Genomic DNA, 23,470 nt, shown 5'->3' on the forward strand with positions numbered 1-23,470 from the left:
ATCAGTCTTAAAACCAAAAATAGGACATATAAGGAACTCTCACTATAACTCAGTTAAGTTCTAATTCTTGGAGCTTGATATCAACCTGTGCAAAGTGGGAGTAAAAAAAAATGCCATTTTGATCTGATGGTGTTATACACCCACTTCACACAGGGGCAAATTACTACACAAGGTGAAATTCAGTGGAAAGTCTGGCTCTTGGCTTTTTATCCTACAAAACTGTAATTTATAGCTATGAAACATAAATATAAAATTATCAATATATATATATTTATTTTCTTTCTACTCCATCTGTCAAACAGTGAAATAACCAGTAAAGTTTACCATATCCCACTGTTTGCAGCTTGAATTAACTGAATAAGAGTTTGACCAGGGTAAAAGACCAGCAAAAGACTTACACAGACTCTCCCTCATTAGCTTTTGCACAACAGTGAACAGAAAGCTATGAATGCACAGTACTATGAATAATAAAACATCTGTGAATTACATAATGACACTAAGTAAGTTCCAAATGGTATGCATACATTAACCCCCACATACAAGCTAGTACTTATTTAATACAAAATGAGCAAAAAATAATGGTGTTTCTGAAAGTCCTTTGGAAGTCCATTATGTTATCCAAATCAAATATATTGTCCTAAGAAAAGTAATGCAATTGTTATACAATAATAAAAATAGTCAAATCAACCATTTTAAGTGAGATATAGAGATATCTTTGGGAAATCTACTGACATTAACAAAATAGTTTAAAGCATTTCACTTTTTCATGTTGTTTTCAACTCCTAGCAGGCTACAAAGAAGAAAGGTAATATGAGGAGGTTTTATGTCTTTTATAGCACAATATTTTCATGACTATTGTCATTACTTTTTAATACAGCTATAGAAAAGTACATTCAACATGCTGGCAGATAGCAGTTTCTGACAACTGATGTCATCCTCTCTTTGTAATAAAGAAGACTGCACACAGACTGATTGGAATTCTGTGTTACAGAGGACCCAACAGTTGGCCCTGGCAATAAGCTATTAGAAGATTTGCATTCGTGTCATTAGATCTACTGAGTAACTTGCTTTTTTTGTTGCAACAAAAAATACATTCCCTTTTCAGGAGCTACAGTAGTCCCTTGACAGCATAATATAGTGACATATCAATAACCACAAAGTGGATTCAAAATTATGAGTACCCTAAGGCATATTACTCCTCATGGCTCATTCAGGAACAGTAGCAGGTTTGGTTGGTTTTTTTGTATCACACTGATGGCTTCGGACATTGATTTGACCTCTCCAAAGATTTAAATGAATTTTACTTTTAATATGATTACACTTTTCAATTCAGTCTCCTAGAAATTAGCTGCATTTTTAATTAGTGAAATCCTGAAATTCAATCAAAAATGCAGAATATACTGTTTGTCTCCTAATAGTTTCATGTCAATACATGAAAGAATGGGTCTGTAGCATCGTTCCCGAAAGGAAGTAGAACAGTGGTTACCCTCTTTTTAAATATGCCCCTATCTAATATTTACATAGTGTCAGCTACATTACTAATTAGTTTACCAGACTAAGACTTTACCAGACTGATCCAAAGCAACAGAAATTAATGGGGAGCCATTCTATTTACTTAATGAGCTTTGGATCAGGCCCTAATCCATAACACCTCCTATTCTAACCCATAATGCTCCAAACCATTGCCTCATGATTACAAGTTTCAAATGTTCTAAACTCCAGGTAGGTCAAGGTGTACACGGCTGAACGGGAGGTTGGCCCAGCTCAAGAACTGCGGTTTTGGATTTACGAAGTCAACAGATGGCCTCAGACAATGTGGATTTAAACAGATATTATCCTTATATTAAAACAATTCATGACTGAGGCTGTAGATAAACCTCAGCTATATAATTGATCTTGGCCTAGAAATAATTGAAGACTGCTCCTCCAGGTTACCATATGGACAACATTTTTTCCTCCTATTAGATTATGGAAGGGCTAGAGCTACTTATAATATTGCAGGTATCTGATATCACCAGTACTAATTTGAGTAAGATCATAGATGAGGGAAAGCTGATTGGCAGCCTCCCAGTTTTACCAATTCCAAATTTCTTCAACAGAATTTATTGCATTTTAAAATTGAATATAAAAAGATTTCTTATGAAAGATGCAGTGATAAATTGATTTTTCTGTTGTTTTTCTTTAAAAAAAAACAATCATTATTCAATACATTTTCTGATAGCTTAAAGTTTGGAATAAGTTTTAAGCCTAAAATAAAATGAAGTAATACGTACAGGTGCAATGAAATTTTGAAAGTATACATTAAGTTTTTAGGTGCATGCGCATTAAAAAGTCTGCTGATATACAGAAAAATAAAATACATGCAGTGAGTGGGGAATTCAGTATCAGGTGCCAGCCACTGATGTCTGTTCCTGGGACTAGAATTCCAACTGCAATTTCTTGCCTGGATATGGCAGGCAGGGAAGCCACCATGGCAGCTGTACAGTCTCTGAGGCACAGGCAAGAGAGATGATACAGATGTCCAGGACTTCCCCACCTGCTGCCTGAATTCACACTTGCACTAATTAGACAGTGGTTATCAGAGGACATAGATGGCCATCTGAATATCTGCTACATGGTACTGGTACTTAAGGATGGTATTTTCAAAAGTGTCCAGCATTGGCCCAACTCAGAATTAGGCCAATGCTGAGCATTCTTTGAAAATCCCACACTAAACGTATATCCTATGTACACTGCAGTTGCTATTTTAATCACTTTCTGGAATGGTCCAATACAGACCCTTTGTTGGAGATTCAATAGGATTGAACTTAGTACATGAATCAGCAACAAGGGGGTTTTACCATGTTTCTGACATGTAAGACAAAACTGAAGTAGTTACCATTTTTTCAGCCATGCAGTGCCATTTCCCTTCTTTCTAATAAATGACAAATCAGAACTTATTATTTAGAAAAAAACAGAGCTGAATTTATTGTTCTGTAGCTTTAGATCCAGATTATTGAACTCTGAAATGCAAAAGCACTCCATATTTTTAGAACAATAATGTCTAAGAGCTTTGCATATATTAAGGGCCTAATCTTGAATGGAAAAAACTTCGACTGACCTCGAAAGGAGCATGAATTGTTCCTATTTAATTAATCCTCACAATGACTTGTGAGGTAAGAAAATATTTTATATCAATTTTATAGCTGGATTAATTGAGGCACAAAAAGCTCAGGTGACTTGTCCCAGATCACACAGCAATTCAATGTCATCATTAGAAAGGTAACACAGGATTCCAGATTCCCATTCTCCTGCTCTATATACTAAACCACAATATTTTACATTACATAATTAAAGAAAGCATAGGTTAACTGAAGATGCCAAGAGTACAATTTATTTTACTGAGGTAAGTACTAACATTGAAATATAACTATTGATACTTATATAGCAGAGATCAGAAATAACTAAAGGAGCTTTAGACAATTATTACACTCAGTGCATTTCAAAAGTTTTCAGTCTTATTTTAAATCTTGCTAATTTATCACCTTCTTTGATAACTTAAGGTACAGAATTCCATAAAAGAGGGGCCTTGACATTAATGCCTGACTTCCTGCAGTTCTAAGCCATATGTATGGAAAGCAATCCTTCATCCTGATGTTATAATTATAGCCAAAAATTCAGTCTCATGAGCACTCAGGAGCCATTTCACCTAAAACCTGCAATGTTGAGAAACAGTGCAAATTTGACAAAAATCATCATACTATGATCACACGTTTCAATAGAGTCAAAATCTGTGCGGTTATCAGTGAGAATGATTCAAACAAAGCAAACAAAGGAAGACTGCATTGCAGTACTCCACACATGACATAAAACATCATGATGTTAAAAATTCAGTGTAGTTAAAATCTAATGCCATATTCTGAAACCATACTATGTTCCTTAAGTGAAAACCTGCTTCTTTAATAATGTAGCTGTTGTTGATATTGAACCTTGATTTTTTTTTATTCTTTGTATATTATTTATTATTTAGTGACAGTTATCAACGTGCTTAACACCATAAAATTTGTTCCAACAAGTTTACAGTCTATGGCCTCAATCCTGCAAAGACAGATACACATGCTTAACTATGACTTCAATAGTATTATTCTAATGTGTACAGATTCATAGATTCATAGATATTAAGGTCAGAAGGGACCATTATGATCATCTAGTCCGACCGCCTGCACAACACAGGCCACAGAATCTCACCCACCCACTCCTGCGAAAACCTCTCATCTATGTCTGAGCTATTGAAGTCCTCAAATAGTGGTTTAAAGACTTCAAGGAGCAGAGAATCCTCCAGCAAGTGACATGTACAGCATTTACAAGTTGATAAAATGTTGCCATAACCGATCAGAACAAATGTTCATTGAAAATAAATCACGTTATAAACAGGTGCAAAAGAACCAGACAGACTAAATTAGTCCCAACAAAAAGGCCATGTTGAAATTGTCCAAGGACTGAGCTGGTAAAAACTATAATCATAGGTACAAATCTTTGCAGGGTCAGGTCCTGAATCAGATGCATAGACAATATATTTCAGACAATGAATTGAATCCAACTCCTAAATTCCTTACCTTAGATCTTATCATGCAATCTCCATCCTCTAAGAAACCAACAACAGTAACTTTTGATTTGACGCACAGCAAGGCACAAGATACCATGGTGCTGAGTATCATGGGCACTCTTCACCACATTATTTGTGTCTTTTTCTCACTCCCATCTTGAGGCTTTCTATCTTTATTCCACCTGTACATGGAATGATCTCCCAACCCCAATGCACCAAACATCTCACTCTGCTTATTCTAATGCATACTAGAGACCCATTTCTTCCACAATCCCTACAAACGAAAACACACATGAGCCAACTATCTTCGCCAGCCAACATTTCAGAAGAGAAGAAAGTAAGATAGAATTATGTTTTAATTCTAATTAAACACCCTCCTCTGGATCCCCTACTGTGGCATGTCTGTCTTTTAGAATGTCAGCTTCTCAGGGCAGAGACTGTGTTTATCTGTGGCTCATACAGCACTGAGTGTATAATCAAAACTTCAATAATAATAAGAAATTAATTACTTCCCTACTGAACTTTTTCTCCATTTGCTGGAAGACTTCAGCCTGTAGTGCTGTCAATTCCATCACCTTTCGCACGCTCTAAAAACTCAGATATAAATAAATAAACCTACCATCTTTGAGTCGAGCCAAAAAGTTTAACTTTCAGATTCTTCACTAATAATAAATTGTTGGAAAAAAGTGGGCTATCTATAACTATTTGCCTTAAATATAGCATTTTAACAGTACAACAGCCTTGGATGAAAGTGCACTGAAGGACATATACATCACTATACCATCTACATAACGACAAACTATTATTCCTTTAAATAATTAGGTCAGGAAGCAGTTTATAGATGTTAAGCAAACTAGGACCTGCTCTGAAAGCCAGTGAGACTCGACTCAATAATCTCCCTCAGTTTAAATGAAGCCATTGCAGTGGATATAAAAAAGTCTATATTATTATTTTATTTATGTATAGGCATTTTCATGGCCCTCGTTACCATCACCCTCACAAAAGGTAATGGACTGACACTCACAACGGGGAACTGTTGTTATTCTCCATTTTACAGATGGGAAAACTGTAGCACAAAGAGAGGACTTGCACAAGATTACACTGGGTATTGGTGGCAGGGCCAGGAATAGAATCCAGATCTCCTGATTCCCAACCCCGTGTCTGTAAACACAAGAGTATACATCTTCACATTTTGATGCTAGTAAAATGAGAACATGCTTTATCTCTTGATATTCATCAGTGGCTCCAAGTTAATTAAGTGACATATTTCAAGATGATGTTAAACTTTCAACAGGAACTTTTCTTTTTAATTTTAGGTTCAATCACTAATAAAAGGAATGGTCAGACTGTGACTCTGATGACAGGACTGCACAATGGTATTACTCTTTATGTGGTCTACCCAGATCTTGAGTCCGAAGGCGTATATGACTAAGTGCAGTTACTCGCTCATTTACTCATTCTCCAGAGCCGATGGCTGGGGAGTGAGCAGACAGGGTGGGGCCACACCTTATACTCTTTGGCCTGTACCACTCCCCACCACTCTTGGACCTATGCAACCGTAAATTACTACCCCTTTAGGAGCCAGAAGAAAAAGCAGGGGGGAAATCATGAAGCAGAGGTGTATCTCTGACTCACAAAGCCTGCAGGGCTACTCCGAGGGTGGTGTAGCTTACATAACACCCCCTGCTCACAGCTGTGCCTAAAATAAAAGTCTAGCCTTAATCTGTCCATTCAATATCCATGAAGTAAGATTATTTGCGTTATTTTTTGCTCTCAAACAGTTTCAATTTAAATAAAGTATTTTTTGTTCCATAAGCCAATTTCACATCTAGCCACCTTCCTAAACATAAACACAGCACATTGGGAAACATGTAAATGAAGGATTAAACCAAATAAAATGGATTATATGACATACGTTTTATTTCAATGAAATGAAATACAAAACATTTTCTCACATACACATTTCAAATGTTCGGCTTTCTCTAAGAATGTTCCCACTAAAATGCTGGATTTTCTTGGTAAGCCTTTTTTGTAAATACATTTTTCTATGGCATTAAAGCACAAAAGATAGTGCCTCTCTTAGTTTTGCTATTGTTTTTGTTTGCTTTCATTTTCGCATGGTTTGAGAGTAATCCTTTGTGTAAAATAGTTCCTACAATGTTATTTGATGTACAAATCATTTGAGGAAGTCAATTAATTTGTGTGTTGATCTAGTGATCCTTTAAGACCACTTTGGCTGGATGAAACATATATTCATCGATGAATTACATTATTTCAGCTGCATTTCTATAGTTCCTATTCGCCTCTTGCTTCAAGTACATAGTTCATACAATAAAATGAAAATCTCCCCTCCACAGCGAGTGATGTTGCTGTAACCTAAGGAAAGGTGCCAGGAAGTCTAAAAAGGTTGTTTGCACCTGGCCTGTCCTTCTTTCATTGCCTGCTTCTCCAATATCAACTTGAGTGGAAACTTGACCATGGTGACCAGATTGCCCTTCTATCTCCCCTGAATGGATTGCACCAACAGGATGGCGGCAACATCATGTACACTCATGTTACCTTCTAGTTAAAGTGCCGGCAGGCCTTAAAAGAGGTTACCAATATGATCCATGGCTACTCCTGTTTCCTTGTTGAAACCCTGCGTTGTTCTAATGTACCCCCCAAAGGTTGACTTGAAAATGGACTTCATTTCTATGTTAACATAGAATCATGGAAGATTAGGGTTGGAAGACACCTCAGGAGGTCATCTAGTCCAACACCCTGCTCAAAGCAGGACCGACACCAACTAAATCATCCCAGCTAGGGCTTTATCAAGCCAGGCCTTAAAAACCTCTAAGGATGGAGTTTCCACCACCTCCCTAGGTAACCCATTCCAGTGCTTCACCACCTTCCTAGTGAAATAGTGTTTCCTAATATCCAACCTAGACCTCCCAGACTGCAACTTGAGACCATTACTCCTTGTTCTGTCATCTGCCACCACTGAGAACAGCCGAGCTCCATCTTCTTTGGAATCCCCCTTCAGGTAGTGAAGGCTGCTATCAAATGCCCCCTCACTCTTCTCTTCTGCAGACTAAACAAGCCCAGTTCCCTCAGCCTCTCCTTGTAAGTCATGTGCCCCAGACCCCTAATCATTTTTGTTGCCCTCCATTGGACTCTCTCCAATTTGTCCACATCCCTTCTCTAACAGGGTGACTTTGCACTTGTCCTTGTTTAACCTCATCAGATTTCTTTTGGCCCAATCCTCCAATATGTCTAGGTCACTCTGGACCCTATCCCTATCATCCAGCAAATCTACCTCTCCCCCCATCTTAGTGTCATCTGTGAACTTGCTGAGGGTGCAGTCCATTCCATCATCAACATTAATAAAGATGTTGAACAAAACTGGCCCCAGGACTGATGCCTGGGGTACTCCACTTGATACCAGTTGCCAACTAGACATTGAGCCATTGATCACTACCTGCTGAGCCCGACAATCTAGCCAGCTTTCTATCCACCTTATAGTCCATTCATCCAATCCATACTTTTTCAACTTGCTGGAAAGAATACTGTGGGAGACCATATCAGAAGCTTTGCTAAAGTCAAGATACATCATGTCCACATGATTCATGATCTAGAGGTTATTCTTACTGATCCTTGCTCATTTGTTCCAGGAGAATATGAAGGGTGAATGACAGGGAGGGTTACCTTCTAGTTAATGTTTTTAAAGGGCTACTGCTCAATTCAGAATATGTTCCTTCTATGATGCACATGGACTACTAAGTCTGAGGTATTTGTTGTTCACATTGCAACTAGATAGAATATAGTTCCTTACAGTGAAAGCTGATTGCCATGACCTCCTTCCCTCAAACATTAGCATGGGTTTGGGAACATATGTGATAAGAATGGTCCTGTTGGGATCCAGGAAGTGGGTGGGCAGAAGCCCGCCCACTGCTAAAGGACCTCCCCGCAGCCTAAAGGGAGGATCCACAGGTCCGGGATACTAAATAATTGCGTGGGACAACTAAGGAGATAACAGGAACGGGAGTGAGGTCACAGGGCTAAATGAAGGGAACTGGACAGGGACACCGAGCAGAGAACCCCGGACAGCACCCACTGCTCCTTGAAGGCATCAAAGGAGCCAGCGGATGCTGCCCACAGGAACTCGGCCCGGATGTGTGAACGGACTGAGGAGCAGAAATAGGCCCCACAGCTGCAGGAAACCCCGTTGGAACAACCTCCTCTCCCTGGTTTTGTAGATGGCCGTTTTGGCCAGGGCTAGGAGGAGGTTGACAAGGAGGTCCCGCGACTTTGTGGGGCCATGGATAGGGAGTAAATAGAAAAGAAGGTGAGGGGAAAAGTGCAACCAAAACCATAATAATATATGTAGGAGGAGCCGCAATAGGGGCTGCAACCTGGCGCACTTTATATAAACGTGTGCCAGTGTCTCCCTCATGCTGCAGAAGGGGCAGGTGTCTGGAAGTGGAGTGAACCGCGCCAAGTACATGCCCGTGCTCACGGCTCTGTGAAGGAGCCGCTAGCTTACGTCCCCGGAAGGCCTCAGGACCAGGTGGAATATAGGCTGGCCTACCAGGGCTCCTCACCCTCCAGAGGTGTCAAGAGGTCCTGCCACTTTGTGTCGGGGCAGGACACGAGGGTGAGGATGTGAAGAGTGTTGAGTACTTATCACTTATCTAATAAGAATGGTGGTGGGAAGAAATGATACGCAGGTGGAGCTTACTGCTGTGCACAGGAACCAAGCCTCTTTCAAGAAAACACGTTCCCCAATAAATATAGTTTCGGGGTTGGAGGTTGCAGTTTCAGGTTGCAACATATCTACATCTAGGGCACATGGTGGATGCCATCCAGCTTTATCATAAAACACAGTTTATACTGGTGCCTGGTAATTTTTTTCAGTTTGAATTGCTATATTTCATTAACAGTTGTGTCCTTGGCCTTTAGTAACTACCAGTATGTTGTGCTTTATCAGCAAGTAAGAGACATGGTCTGTGTACAAGAGTGGTGCCCAGGAACTACTAATTTCAGATCTGACATTGATTCCCTCTCTAACTTTAGAAAGATACTTAACACCTCTGTCTCATTTTCTCCATCTGAAATACTTGCCTGTATCAAATAGTTGTTGTGAGGATTAAACAGTGGATATTTTAAAGCACTTTGAAAAATGAAAAAGTTATATGGTAACTGGTTATTATTAATAGTAGAATACAAAACAAACATGCAGGGTCTGTATTCTAACATCATATATTTTAATTTTTTGAGGTTAAAGGTAAAAAAATAATGGCATGAATTTCATAAAACTTTTTTTTCACCCTTTTTTTTTCAATTTTAGCTGGCTAAAACTTGGCATTCATCATGGTGTTATTAGGTTAAATTGAGGGTGTTTTAAACATAGAAGAGTACTCAGATAGGGGAAGAAAATGCTTAAGGGAAAGGAATGTTGAGCCAAATCTGAAAACTTAACTATCTCCTTGTGTTTGGCAGCTCAAGACTGCGAAGGCCCAAAAAGCATGAGCTGAAATTGCTAGGAGGTAAACTGCTAGCCAAATGTCTTTCCTATGAGTGATAGGTCTTGTTCTGTCTCTGAGAGCTGCAGATCAAAGGAAAACCCAATGCTGGAATCATAAACCAATGTATGACGTAATTTGATTGTTATTTCAGATATTTTCTGACCTGTTCTAACTGAAATAAATGGCTTAATCTTAAACAATGAAATTGTATAGGCATGTTGATAGTTTGGCATAGGGTAATTTGGGGCATCCATCACATACAGTACTATACTATTAATGTGGTAATTTTTAGGGACTTTTCATATTTGCAAGTTACCCTTTAACATTTAGAATTGTGTAGAAACTAGAAATAGTTATTCATGTAATGAAAATGTTCCCTAAATGCAATGTCAAAAGTCAAATATAATGTCAGTGTCATGGTACAATAGGTTCAAGTTATTCTCCTCTAGAGAAGAGAGATAATGTTGAGCTCATAAGCAGGCATAACATGTATATCTTGCATAAATGTAGCTCCTGCATGAGAGATTGAAAAGCTATTCTTTACTAGCTCAGCAAAACATAGTGTACCATACAATTCCCAAAGTAAAATCAGTGCTGGGTTGAAGCATGGTAAGTGATGAGTGGCTGAACCAAGCCTCTATGCTTATGTGCCTTCCTCCTTCCTACAATGGAGCTTGCAATAGGGTTTGGTACAGAGGCTTTTTAATAAACCAGATACATCTCAATAGGAGCTTTTCAGATATTTAATTGACTTTCACAAAAAAATTTTTTTATTAAATTATGTTGTTCATTCCTAGGCTAGAATGCAGTCTAGTTGGTGGTATTCTGTCTCATTTTACTCTTTAGTTTAGGTTTGATGAATGGCTTGGCAAAGTGACTATTACACTTAAGGCCATATTATTTTCTTGATTCACAGACAGAATTGCCATTGGCATCAATGGGATTGTCTCTGTGGACTGAGGGCAGAATAAGGTCCATAGAATGATAGCTAGTAGGGACATGAAAGAACTCTTTTGCTACCCAACCTTACTTCCCCAACAAACACAACTTCCTACATCATTCCCACTAATGGCTTATCTAACCTACTTTCGAATGTCTGTAGCAATGGTGTATCCCAACTTCTGTGGCAACCTGTTAGTGACACTTATTTTTCCTCAATGGTTTGGTCTGAGGGGAAAATAAATATACAAATAAAATGGTATGTAAACTACACCCTGTTCACTTTAATCATACAAGTAGTCCCACTGGCATTAACTGGATTACTCATGTGTACAAGGCAGGTTGGATTTGGCTTTAAAAGCCCTAACTGAAACCCTCAAAAGCTAGAAAATGAGATAGGTATGAACCAGGCTCTTTTTTCCTCTATCTGCAACAATACTAGGTAGAAAGTAGAATTTAGTTTGTCACAAATAAGCTCTTGCTTGCTCATTCTGACAGGAAAAAGACATTATCCAACAATGAAGCAGCAGTAGGAGGCAAGAAGGAAAGGAGCAGTTGTAAAAAAGCTATATCACTTGTAATTCTGAAATTCACAGTCTTGCAAGTTGATGTCTTACAGGGAAAAGATCTTCATTCATTTGGCCTCCCACTGTTTTGCTGACCTTTCCCCATTGGAGTGGTAGCAGGAGGCAAAAATAAAAGTGGTTTTATTCCTTGTGAGGCACTTGGCTGCTAAACACTGTGACTCTGAAAATTACAGTAGTTGTGCAATATTTCTTCAGAACTCCTCTGCTGGTAATTGTTCCTGAGCAAAAAATTAAGACTAGAAAAACAGAATAACATTAAACACCAAAGACCAAATTTTGATCTCAGATGTAGTGGTGTAAATCCAGCATAATTCCAGTGGGATCATCAGAGTTATGCTAGACTTACAGTGTTGTATCAGAAATCAGAATCTAGTAACAGGTGTTCAGCATTTATCTTTCCTCTTCCCAGCTAAAAGAACTATGTATTTCCCTTTGTATTTCACTTATTTGCATCAGTATGTTTTATTCAGCATTACTTGAAGCTTTTGTTGTGTTTCTGTATCAATGAGTTCACAAAAAACCCTTCAAGGTTAAATAAATAAACAAAATAGGTATATAAAAATATGAAGCAAAACAAAAATGAAGAAATTGATTTTTTAATTTTAATTTTGCCTATTGATTTTGCTTACAGAAAATAATCAATACAGTAGAAGTGTACAGACTTTGAAGTTTGATGATATATTCTTAATACAATAAAGAGGCCAAAACCTCTCCCAAATCATTAATTCTACGACTTGAAATTGACTACAAGTGGAGAAAGAGGCAGACCACAAGTTCCCAAAAGATAAACACAAAAGGTGACATAATTTGGAGCTAAATGCATAGCAATCAAAAGGGAAAATGTGATCTTTAGCTCTGTACTCCAATATCAGAAAAGGCATATTGTGAAAGCAAGAGATAGACTATATGTACCATTTATTATTGAATACAATATCATTTCTGCATACAACTTCACCAGACTTAGACCAGAAATTCAAAAAAGTCCAAGTTACACCTTAGAGCTAAGCAAACATTTTGAAACATTCATTAATACTTAAATATCCCTGTTTTTGGCTATTTATGATGAAGATGGGTTATATGAATGAAATATTATTTAGGGACAGAGTAGTCAGCCTCTTCACCCTGTAAAAGACATAAACCAATGTGCTAACTTGGTGGTGTCCCAATATTTTTTTTAATCTCTTGGGTACCAAAAAATATAGCCTTTGTTTTTATTTGATATATTTATCGTAATAGGGACTAGAAATGCAAAGGGGATCTCCCTATCATGCAGTTTTTATTAAATCAAAATGAAAAGCCTTTCTTTGTACAGTTATTCAAATCAAGGAGAGGTCTTTCATATCAAATACTTAAGAGTTTCTTATCCATTTGGATTAGTCTCTGTTTATCAATTAAAGTACAAAATTTCAATATGCAGGTTGATGGTTGATGGCTCATTTCTGAGTTCTGTGATAGGACCATTTAACACATTTTGGTTTCTTCTGCATATCTACTTTAAATGCCTTATGAAGTCATTTTTCAGCAAAATCAAGGAGTCTGAGTCTTCTCACCTCCTCAAGTACCTCAAGGTTTCTAAATGATGAGATTGTGTCTGGTTTTCCAGGAATTCAATTCTGAGGTATCGTTTCCATGTTCTTTGTCCATCTAGCACATGCTCAAGTTATTTTTTCTACATGTAACTGATTGCTTATGTCAAGCATTGAAAATTCAACCCCATCCACACTCCTGTCCCAGTTATTAACTGAAGCAATAATCTGATCAAATTCAGTTTCAAAATTTCTGTCCTCTCAAACACAGATTGAAGGGGAAAAGGTTGTGTCCTCCATTTCATACTCCTAAGTAAGAAGGTATTTGATCCTGTTCCTTGATGGATGATGATTTCAGCTTACAAAACCTTTCTCACATCCCTTCTTTTTTTCTGTTTTGGAATCTTGAATCAGCTCAGTGCCTTCCCAAATACATCCAAGAGGTAATTTCAATCTCTTGTTTGCACAATGTTTGTTTATCTGTTTTGAATAATTCTAAAGTTCTTGGGTTTTTCATTTTTATTTTTAAAAAAGAACTTTGCTTTGCACATCTTCTTTGTTCTGCAGTCACCCTGCCCCCTGGGAATCGATTTCTTAATATGACAGTAAGCAGGTTTTACATGTTTTATGATCCAACATACATTAAAGTTGGAGCTTTATTTATAAATGTTTCACTTACGAGCACATACATTCATTTTACACGATTCCTCAATGTGGCCAGGGGGCTGCGTAGTCTGCACTGTATCCACCTACAAAAAATACAAAAATATATGTCTGCTTACCGGGATGTGAGCAGGGCTTAGCTAACCTAACCCTACAGCATGGATTTTATACCTGAGCAGAGAGAATCCTCTTCTCTCCATTAGGTCCAAGCATATTTCATAAGATAACTATATCACAATGAAAACAGTTATAACAATTTGTATACTATTTACCAATACATTGGCAATTTAAATCAAGTGCAAAAAGTCCAGTATTAGGTTGGTTTTATGGTGTATGATAGGAGAAATATACTAAAGTCCGTATTCCTTCATATCCTTAGTTGTTGTTGTCATTGAACATGCTTCATCATAGAACAAGAAACAATACGAATCTTCCAAGTATCAGTGACAAACACAGCTTTCTCTTCCCAAATGATGGACTTAATAATACCAGTTGTCTTAGATTAGCAAAATCTAGAAAGGGACTCTTACAGAAAAAAAAAAGCAACTGTACAAGACAAAGTCTGAAAAACAGCAATATCCTGGGATACTGCTTGTACAATGCTGTGAACATGTAAAGGACTGAAAGTGCTGGCTATTAAGTATCACTATTATACTACAGGATGGACATAAAGAAAATGAAGCATTAATGGTTTTCTTGAAGTGCTGTGATCAATATGTTGATGAGATAAATGATGCAGTAAAAATACATTCATGCCTAATGCTAAAAGAAAGCAGCTTTCCGATACATTGTTCAAGAACAGCTCTTAAAATATTATTCAAGAACAATGCATGTTCATGAAAATACTAATCCTGCAATGCTGCCATGTACAAGATGGTTACACAAAAAGGGCAGTTAGGTTTTATAAGGTAATTTTATGAATGTCTGTTTGTTTTATTAATTACCATTATTTGCTCATTTGCACCTATCACTGCTTGTTCCTTATTCTCCAGCAGGTTGATGGATTGTGGAACTCTTCCGGATCCATCACATAATGCAAGATTAGTCCTAATTTACACAAGTACAGGACAACAATATCAAGTATGTCTAAGAAGCAACATTTGCTTTATGACGATAATCCACAAAAAGCTGCCAAATGTCCTCAAATAAGTAACGTCTGTTCCCCAATCTAAATGTGATCTTCTTATAGGAAGCCATCTGGGACAAGCATGTAAAACATTCTGCCTTGTTTTCAGCAGCAATATATTTACAATGTCTCAGTAAGACTCTTCACTGCTATTAGTCCAGTTATCAAGCATGTTTCTTTGTGCTGTTTCCCCCATGTCAGAGGTATCATCCATGGGCAAAAGTACAGAACTTTCCAAAACAGTGGAATCGAGATATATCAAAAGGGCATGGTTTTCCCCAGAAGTTGGAAGCTTCATCCTTACCCATCAGTTATGTATGTATTCATATGGAATAAATGTAGTTTATTTATTGAGCACAAGATATTTCTTGTATCTGCTGGAATGAGCAAAACATTTTAGTCTCCTCCAATGTGTCGTCAGCAGGGATCTCTCTGCCTACTTGTGATTTTAAGCACCTTTCAGTTAACTACAAGATGCAAACACAAAATTGAGTGTCATGTGCATTTGTAAGATTCTCTGGAGAACTGGAGATCCATAAAAATGAACTGATTCCAGTCTTGCACATGCAGAGTGTTTTTCATCTGTGACAGATGTGTTTTATGTTAACGATGTTCTTCAATTTTAAAAATGTCATCAAACTATAATTCAGTGCAAGATAAAAATAAAAGCAGGGCTTATTTTTATACCATAAATCCACTAGCCAAACCCATGAAATAAATGAGAGTAAATATGGGTCCTCAGGGGACCTTCAGAAGGTTCCAGGCACAAAGCATTAGTGGAGAACTCAACCCCTCCCCTCCAATCCCTCTAATGACTGCTAGGAAAGGTTAGGAAACTCCATTCTCTCTCTCTCTCTCTTCTCCTCCTTCACGGAAGTGGGGAAAGCAGTGCACTTCCTCTCTCTCCTCTGCTCACAGTGGCATAGGGAGTCTCCCTCTCTTATGATTTCTGAGAAGTGAACACTACTATCTTCCCATCTTCCACATTTCTCAGTGTGGGTGGGCACATATAACAAGAACAGCAAAGAGTGCCCAAGGTTCAATCAGCTCTGTCTACAACCAGACAGATGCATGCAAAGCAACCATTAGAGTGACTGTTCAGTGTGAGAACAAGATCCTTGCAGCTCTGTCTGTCAGGAATGTGGGTTGCCATTGGCATGTGAGCATTTCTACCACCTTGAATATGTTAGAAGTATAGGTCTATTTCATGTAATTGTTTCATAACAGAATATGTAACAGAACACAATTTAAAAGAAATAGATTATAGATAGCTGGCAACCACACATGACTACTTTAAAACCATGGAACTATTAATTTATGCAAGCACACATCTCTTTACTGTTACCTTGTCCTCTCTGCCTACCTACCCTGCCTGTGTTACTTTATTCACAAGTTGTGTATTATCTAAATCATTCCTTGTGAGTAATTTGGGACAGTTTGTCTTTGTGTAATTTGCTTGCTCAGCACCTAGTACAATGTGGCTCTGACCCCTGATTGGGGTGCTCAAGCACTATCAAAAATGGTTACTAACATAATAAATATCATTTAAAATAGAAAAAAGAACTACAGAATTTTGTGGTATGCAGGGTGGTGGTGCTAAGTGAAGCTGAAGTCATGGCATGCTCATTATTGATCACTAAAGCAAGAATCAGACAAAACTGTAGTTTGTGATGTATGTTCTGTCATATGCCACAAAATGCTGCAAGCTTGCTTATAAAATTCTGCAATGCATGAAACTACATATGGAGTTTACAACAGTAACAGGAAACAGGATATGAAAAATGGTGATATATACAGTTTATCCAAGCCTCTAGCTCTCCGGATTCACCAAACCACTGGCACACACACAGGAATATGGGAAATTGATGTTTCAACCCCGTGTGGAGGGGCTCCGGCTGCTGGACTGCCACCGCCCAGTTTTATATAATAAAATATATTCATACTCTTACTGATGATGTCAAATAGATTTAAAAACCCTTAGATTTTTAATATACTCTTTGATAGACATGCCTGATCAGCTAAATATGTGTCTATAGAGATTTCACTCAATTTAATAAAATCACTAGAAATGACTTATTATAGGTGTTGTAATGATGCTCACTTTGCTATACGGTAACACCCTGTTATACAGAAAGATCTGATGACTGCACTCCTGTATAATGTCTTTTTAAACAAAAACTAACTGTTGTAATGAATGTTTTGTTTCAGATATTTACATCTCAAAGATTTGTAAACTTGTTAAGACACCTTAACTAAATAAACGTTGTTGTTTTTTAAGAAAAATACAAAAGAGTGAGATACTGTAAGTATGGTATGGCGCTTCGACATTAGTTGGGTTTGAGTGACCTCATTTAAACTTGTTTAAATCCAATGGGCTGTACTCCTAGCTGGTTTAAATCAGCATTTTATACTTAATGCTGATTTACACCACAGAGTATCTGGTCAATTGATGTAGTTAGTTATTCCTGATTTACACTGGTTAAGTGAAAGGTAATCAAGTTTATTATCTCTAAAGATTCCAACTTAAAATGAGAGCATAAAAATGGAAAGGTTAATATTCCTTGAAAGGGATATTTAAATATCATTCAGAGTGGTAGCTGTGTTAGTCTGTATCAGCAAAAAAAAAAAAAAAAAAACGAGGAGTACTTGTGTTACCTTAGAGACGAACACATTTATTTGGGCATAAGCTTTCGTGGGCTAAACCGTACTTCATCGGATGCATGCAGTGGAAAATAGAGTAGGAAGATATATGTACACAGAGAACATGAAAAAATGGCAACACCCATTTTTTCATGTTCTCTGTGTTTATATATCTTCCTACTGTATTTTCCACTGCATGCATCCGATGAAGTGGGTTTTAGCCCACGAAAGCTTATGCCCAAATAAATTTGTTCATCTCTAAGGTAACACAAGTACTCCTCAGGTTTTTTTGTTGAATATCATTCACTCCCTGTTCATGCTCTCCTTTATTATTCACTTCCTGATCACACTAGGTCTAATTCCAACTGTCCAACGGAAGGTTCTGAGCACCTTCCACACTCTACAAACTCTACACAAGTTTCAAATGCTTAGCACCTCTGAGGAGGCACTCAGCATCTCACAGGATCGGGCGCACTGTCTGCTGTCATTCACCTTGAGTCACACTTTGCAATAGTGTGTAGTGAAACAGGATACATTCTTCATGCTGTGGATTTATCCTAAAGAGAGTGGCTCAAACCTGAGTGACATTGCTCAGAAGTGAACTTTGTCATCCTCATGGGCTAATGAAATAAGCCATTTAGGGTTGCCAATTTTGTATTTAAAACCTGGACACTCCAGGAAGAGTGCCGGAACCTCTCCGATCCCACCTCTTCCCCCTCTGAGACCCTGCCCCACTTCTTCCCAAAGGCCCCACCCCTGCCCTGCCTCTTCCCTGAGGCGCTGCCCCTGCCCCGCCCCGCCCTGGAAGCCCATCCCTTCCCCAAGGCCCCGTCCCCATTCGCTCCTATTCCCCTCTCCCCGAATCGTTCATTGCTTTTCCCTTACCCCCTCCCCCCAGGTCAGGAGAGACTCGCCTGTGGAGCTGAGGCTATGAGCTGCAGCCACCTGACGCAGATAGGAGGCGGCCCTGGCTGAGTAGGAGCTGGTGCGGGTGATGACCTGGCACCTCCCCACCTCCCTCTCACCCAGTAACTTGACTTTGGATGTCCAGTCAGTAGATCTGACCAGGTTACTGGATTGTGAGATCCTCTTTTTGATCACACTTTCCAATGGAAAACCAGGCATCTGGCCCACTAACATCACAGGTCAAAATTTTGTAATAAAAAAATTAAGCATGCCTACAGAAACCAGTCTTTTTATAATAATACTAGAGGAAGACATAAACAAAACAATCAAAAATACCCAACAAACAAACAGAATCCCTAATTACTCTACATGAAAATCAGTAACTGATTACTTAGCCCTAGATGTTCAAGCTGTTAGTTGATTAAGAGAACATTCCAGATTATAAGGTAAATACACTCATTAACCTTAGGTTGTAATTAACAACTTTAAAAAGTATTCTCACTTAGAAAGTTGCCTCCAGCATGGGTGTGGGGGGTGGAAGTGGAGATGGAATCTGTAATTTGAAAACACAGAAGGCAAACTGAAACATTTATAAAGTATATAAACATCACAAACTTTAAAATGTAATAAGAATCAATTACAAAAGCTCTCTGAATGACAAGAGAGAATTATCATAGCATTATTCTCTGTTTTCATTTTATATACATTGATTTATTGTAAACAATCTTGTTATAATTTCTCAAAGGCAAGTCAGAGTAGAATAACACACTAACCAAACTAGACTCTATTGCAGGGGTTCCCAAACTTGGTTCGTAGCTTGTTCAGGGTAAGCCTCTGGCGGACTGCGAGACATTTTATTTACCTGAGCATCCGCAGGTACAGCTCCCAGTGGCCGTGGTTCACCGTTCTTGGACAATGGGAGCTGCAGGAAGAAGCTTAGGCCAGGCCACCACTTCCTGCATCTGCCATTGACCGGGAACGTGAACCGCGGCCACTGGGAGCTGAGCATGGCCGTACCAGTGGATGCTCAGGTAAACAAAGTGTCTAGCGGCCCGCCAGGGGCTTACCCTGAACAAGCCATGAACCAAGTTTGGGAACCCCTGCTCTATTGGAAAGGTGAAAATAGAGCTCACTGCTATATTTATGCTTACATAATATGTACATTAATATTCTGTCACCTCTCCCTGGTGACAAAAACTGCAGTAGAAAATGGTACAGACATTAATCCTGTCTCAGAAAGAATATAATAAGAATGAAAAATGCTGCAAAATTAACACATCTTCCTTACATTCTTCAGACTCCGATCCTATGGTCTTTGTTGGAAATTGTAACAATACTGGCCAGCATTCATATCCCAGAGAAATAAAATGCCTGACAGGAACAAGAGGAAATGAACAACAAGCACCGAGGGCTTACATGCCTCTGAAACTGTAATCATCCATACTGAGAGGTTGTGCTTCTCTGTAAACAACATATAGAACTAAGATGTCTCTAGGTACAGCGAAAGCAACTAATTGTTTGAACTACCTGCAGGTGACAAAAGCCAATACCACAAGAAATAAGAGAGTGATCTAAGTAGCATAATCAGACCATATTTTTGCCTTCTCTTGTGTGGATGTACAAGGGAAAGGTGAAAGAAGCCATTCCCCCTTGTCATACCTGCTGTCGCAGATTCCAAGGAATGCAAAATCCTACCTCTCATACTCCGGAAGTACAATGGGAGAATTACAGTTCCACCCAAGGGTATGAAATGTGACCACAGTCCCCCGACCTTTTCACATCAGCCCACCAGGGTCACTGCTGGGTGAATATTCACTATATGCTGTTAAAGGGAGTATGTTCCCCCATGTCCTGCCTGTCTGTATCCTCTGGAGGCAATGCCAATTGTTCTATGCCACTCCTAATATCCCATTAGCATAGCAGTGGTTTATCAAGCCATTGTTTATCCCTAAGTAAGACTGAAACAAAAGAACCTGAAACAAGACAAGATTTCCAAATCTAAAGCATGCAAAAACTAAGACGGAACAGAAACGTATATATTTGGGAATGCAACTGTATTTTTAAAAGGCATTGGAACTGCCAAAACATGTTTTCTGTCATTTTTCATGGAACTTATTACGAACTGGATAACTTAAAACTCCAAGGAATGTTGTCTGTCAATTAATTTTTTTGCTCACTACAATCTACATCGACATACTCAAGGTCACCAGAGATTGCTAGAGAAGTGATTTTGTGAGAAAGACATTATTCATGGAACTAAATGTTCTGTAAATTTATTTGCAAATAGGCTAGTGTGACGTGCCAGAACAAGGATGATACAGCTGTTGTTTTCCATATACTATAAAGCAGTACCTCTCATTTCATGGGCATAGGAGACACAGCAATGCATTGAATGGATATCTGTCTCACAAATGGAAATGCCAATTTTTAAAGGATGTGCAAGAATTAACAGCTATATGTGTCCCCTGACATAAGCAGATTCTCACTGTGTGCATAGATCAAGAACAATATGGTCATAAGTAACTAAAGATTCAAGAAATGATGTTTTCTTAAAGATCAGTGCAGTCTAGTGTATAGACCAAGGAACTGGATCTAGGTTTTTAAGTTCCTCCTAAATCTACCACTGATTTGCAGTCAAAGGAATTATTATAAGGAAGTCATATCTTCTCTGTGACTCAGTGTAATCATCTGAGTGAGTATCCTTAAATTTGCCTCTCACACATAGGTGTTGTGAGAATGAATGAATTAACTTTCCCAGTGTATGTTTTGTTCCTCATATCCTTGCTATATATTTGTGAAGTAATATCCAGGAGGTTTAACAGAGAAATTATTGTATTAGCAATGCAAACCAGTTTGACCCTTACATTTTACACATAATAATTTTCTTGAAAATTATGTTCAATACAAAAGGGATTTTGAATATATGTCTCATTGTTCAAAGAAACTTTAGATCTTGTACTTTAAAATAAGTTGCAGGTTTTGAAGTTCTTAATCAATAAGTGATATGGTGTTTCTTAACAAATAAAAGGTTACTGGATACTGTTTGTCTTATAAGCACACTTAAATATTGGCTTTATTAAAGTCTGTCAAATTATCACACAGATTTTATGTGCTGCAAATAATTGGCATTTTGTTCTCTACTCACTTTTTTGTTAATGGAAACAGAGCAAATTTTATGATCCAGGATAAATAAAAAACAAGAAAGAAAGGAAAACAAGTATAGTTAATGGATTCATGTTTGGTTTCTTGGACATCCATTTAGATTAACCCTGATGTGATTAAATAATGATGTTTGGTAACAGTTATGGTATGTGTAAAATTATGACCAAACACCTAACACATTATATGATACATATTTTAGGCACTTAGCATTTCACCTAAGATACTCATCACCTTCATAAAAAGTTAAATTACGTACAGATTTGCTGCAGGGGAATGATGACTTAAGTTTACAATCTCAATTGACACATGAAAGAAAAGCATCTTTCTTTCTGACGGAATAGCATAATGTTTCTTTTGGAATCAGTAATCAATTTTAAATGTATAGGAGAGTTAAGTGCCTGGATGTAACTCCTTATATGTATGGTTTCAGAGTAGCAGCCATGTTAGTCTGTATTCGCAAAAAGAAAAGGAGTACTTGTGGCACCTTAGAGACTAACAAATTTATTTGAGCATAAGCTTTCGTGAGCTACAGCTCACTTCATCAGATGCATTCAGTGGAAAATACAGGGGGAGATTTATATACATAGAGAACATGAAACAATGGGTGTTACCATACACACTGTGATAATCAAGGTGGGCCATTTCCAGCAGTTGACAAGAAGTCTGAGGAACAGTGGGGAGAATAAACATGGGGAAATAGTTTTACTTTGTGTAATGACACATCCACTCCCAGTCTTTATTCAAGCCTAAGTTAATTGTATCCAGTTTGCAAATTAATTCCAATTCACCAGTCTCTCGTTGGAGTCTGTTTTTGAAGCTTTTTTCTTGAAGAATTGCAACTTTTAGGTCTGTAATCGAGTGACCAGAGAGATTGAAGTGTTCTCCAACTGGTTTTTGAATGTTAGAATTCTTGACATCTGATTTGTGTCCATTTATTCTCTTACGTAGAGACTTCCCAGTTTGATCAATGTACATGGCAGAGGGGCATTGCTGGCACATGATGGCATATATCACATTGGTAGATGTGCAGGTGAACAAGACTCTGATAGTGTGGCTGATGTGATGAGGCCCTATGATGGTGTCCCCTGAATAGATATGTGGACACAGTTGGCAACGGGCTTTGTTGCAAGGATAGGTTCCTGGGTTATTGGTTCTGTTGTGTGGTGTGTGGTTGCTGGTGAGTGTTTGCTTCAGGTTGGGGGGGCCGTCTGTAAGCAAGAACTGGCCTGTCTCCCAAGATCTGTGAGAGTGATGGGTTGTCCTTCTGGATAGGTTGTAGATCCTTGATGATGCGTTGGAGAGGTTTTAGTTGGGGGCTGAAGGTGATGGCTAGTGGCGTTCTGTTATTTTCTTTGTTGAGCCTGTCCTGTAGTAGGTAACTTCTGGGTAGTCTTCTGGCTCTGTCAATCTGTTTCTTCACTTCAGCAGGTGAGTATTGTAGTTGTAAGAACGCTTGATAGAGATCTTGTAGGTGTTTGTCTCTGTCTGCAACTTCCTGGCAGTCAGCAGCTGATCTCTATCAAGCATTCTTACAACTACAATACCCACCTCCAACGCATCATCAAGGATCTATTGATTTTTCCAGAGCCGATGCAGATCTTGTATTTATTCTGGAAACACCAACATGCCAGTTTTAGAGGTTTAACTTTGTGACCTAGTGCAACAACTAGCAAAAGGAATAAACAAATAAATAAATATCCCCTTCATAATCAGTTGGAGCAAACTCACTGAAAATCTGAACTAACAATTCCGAATTGAGTTTTCCGAGAGTGGGTCATTACAAATTGGAATACTGAAAAAAGAAACAACATGTAAGAATTTCCATTCCTGCA

At 38.3% G+C, this 23,470-nt stretch overlaps 1 protein-coding gene across 8 annotated transcripts in view; it reads right to left on the reverse strand.

Moving 5' to 3' along the window:
- PCDH7 (protocadherin 7) overlaps positions 1 to 23,470 on the reverse strand; it is a 401,554-nt gene that overhangs the window by 326,192 nt on the left and 51,892 nt on the right. Inside the window, exon 2 of one of the 8 annotated variants that reach the window (XM_048848663.2) lies at positions 12,196 to 13,890. The exons of the other annotated variants lie outside the window; for them this stretch is intronic. Coding sequence (XP_048704620.1) covers positions 13,813 to 13,890 — 78 coding nt within the window. The 3' untranslated portion in view covers positions 12,196 to 13,812. Of the gene's footprint in view, positions 1 to 12,195; positions 13,891 to 23,470 lie in introns of those variants that run through there. 8 annotated transcript variants of the gene reach the window in all.

The sequence above is a fragment of the Caretta caretta genome, chromosome 4, assembly GCF_965140235.1.
Source record: "Caretta caretta isolate rCarCar2 chromosome 4, rCarCar1.hap1, whole genome shotgun sequence".
NCBI lineage: Eukaryota > Metazoa > Chordata > Testudines > Cheloniidae > Caretta > Caretta caretta.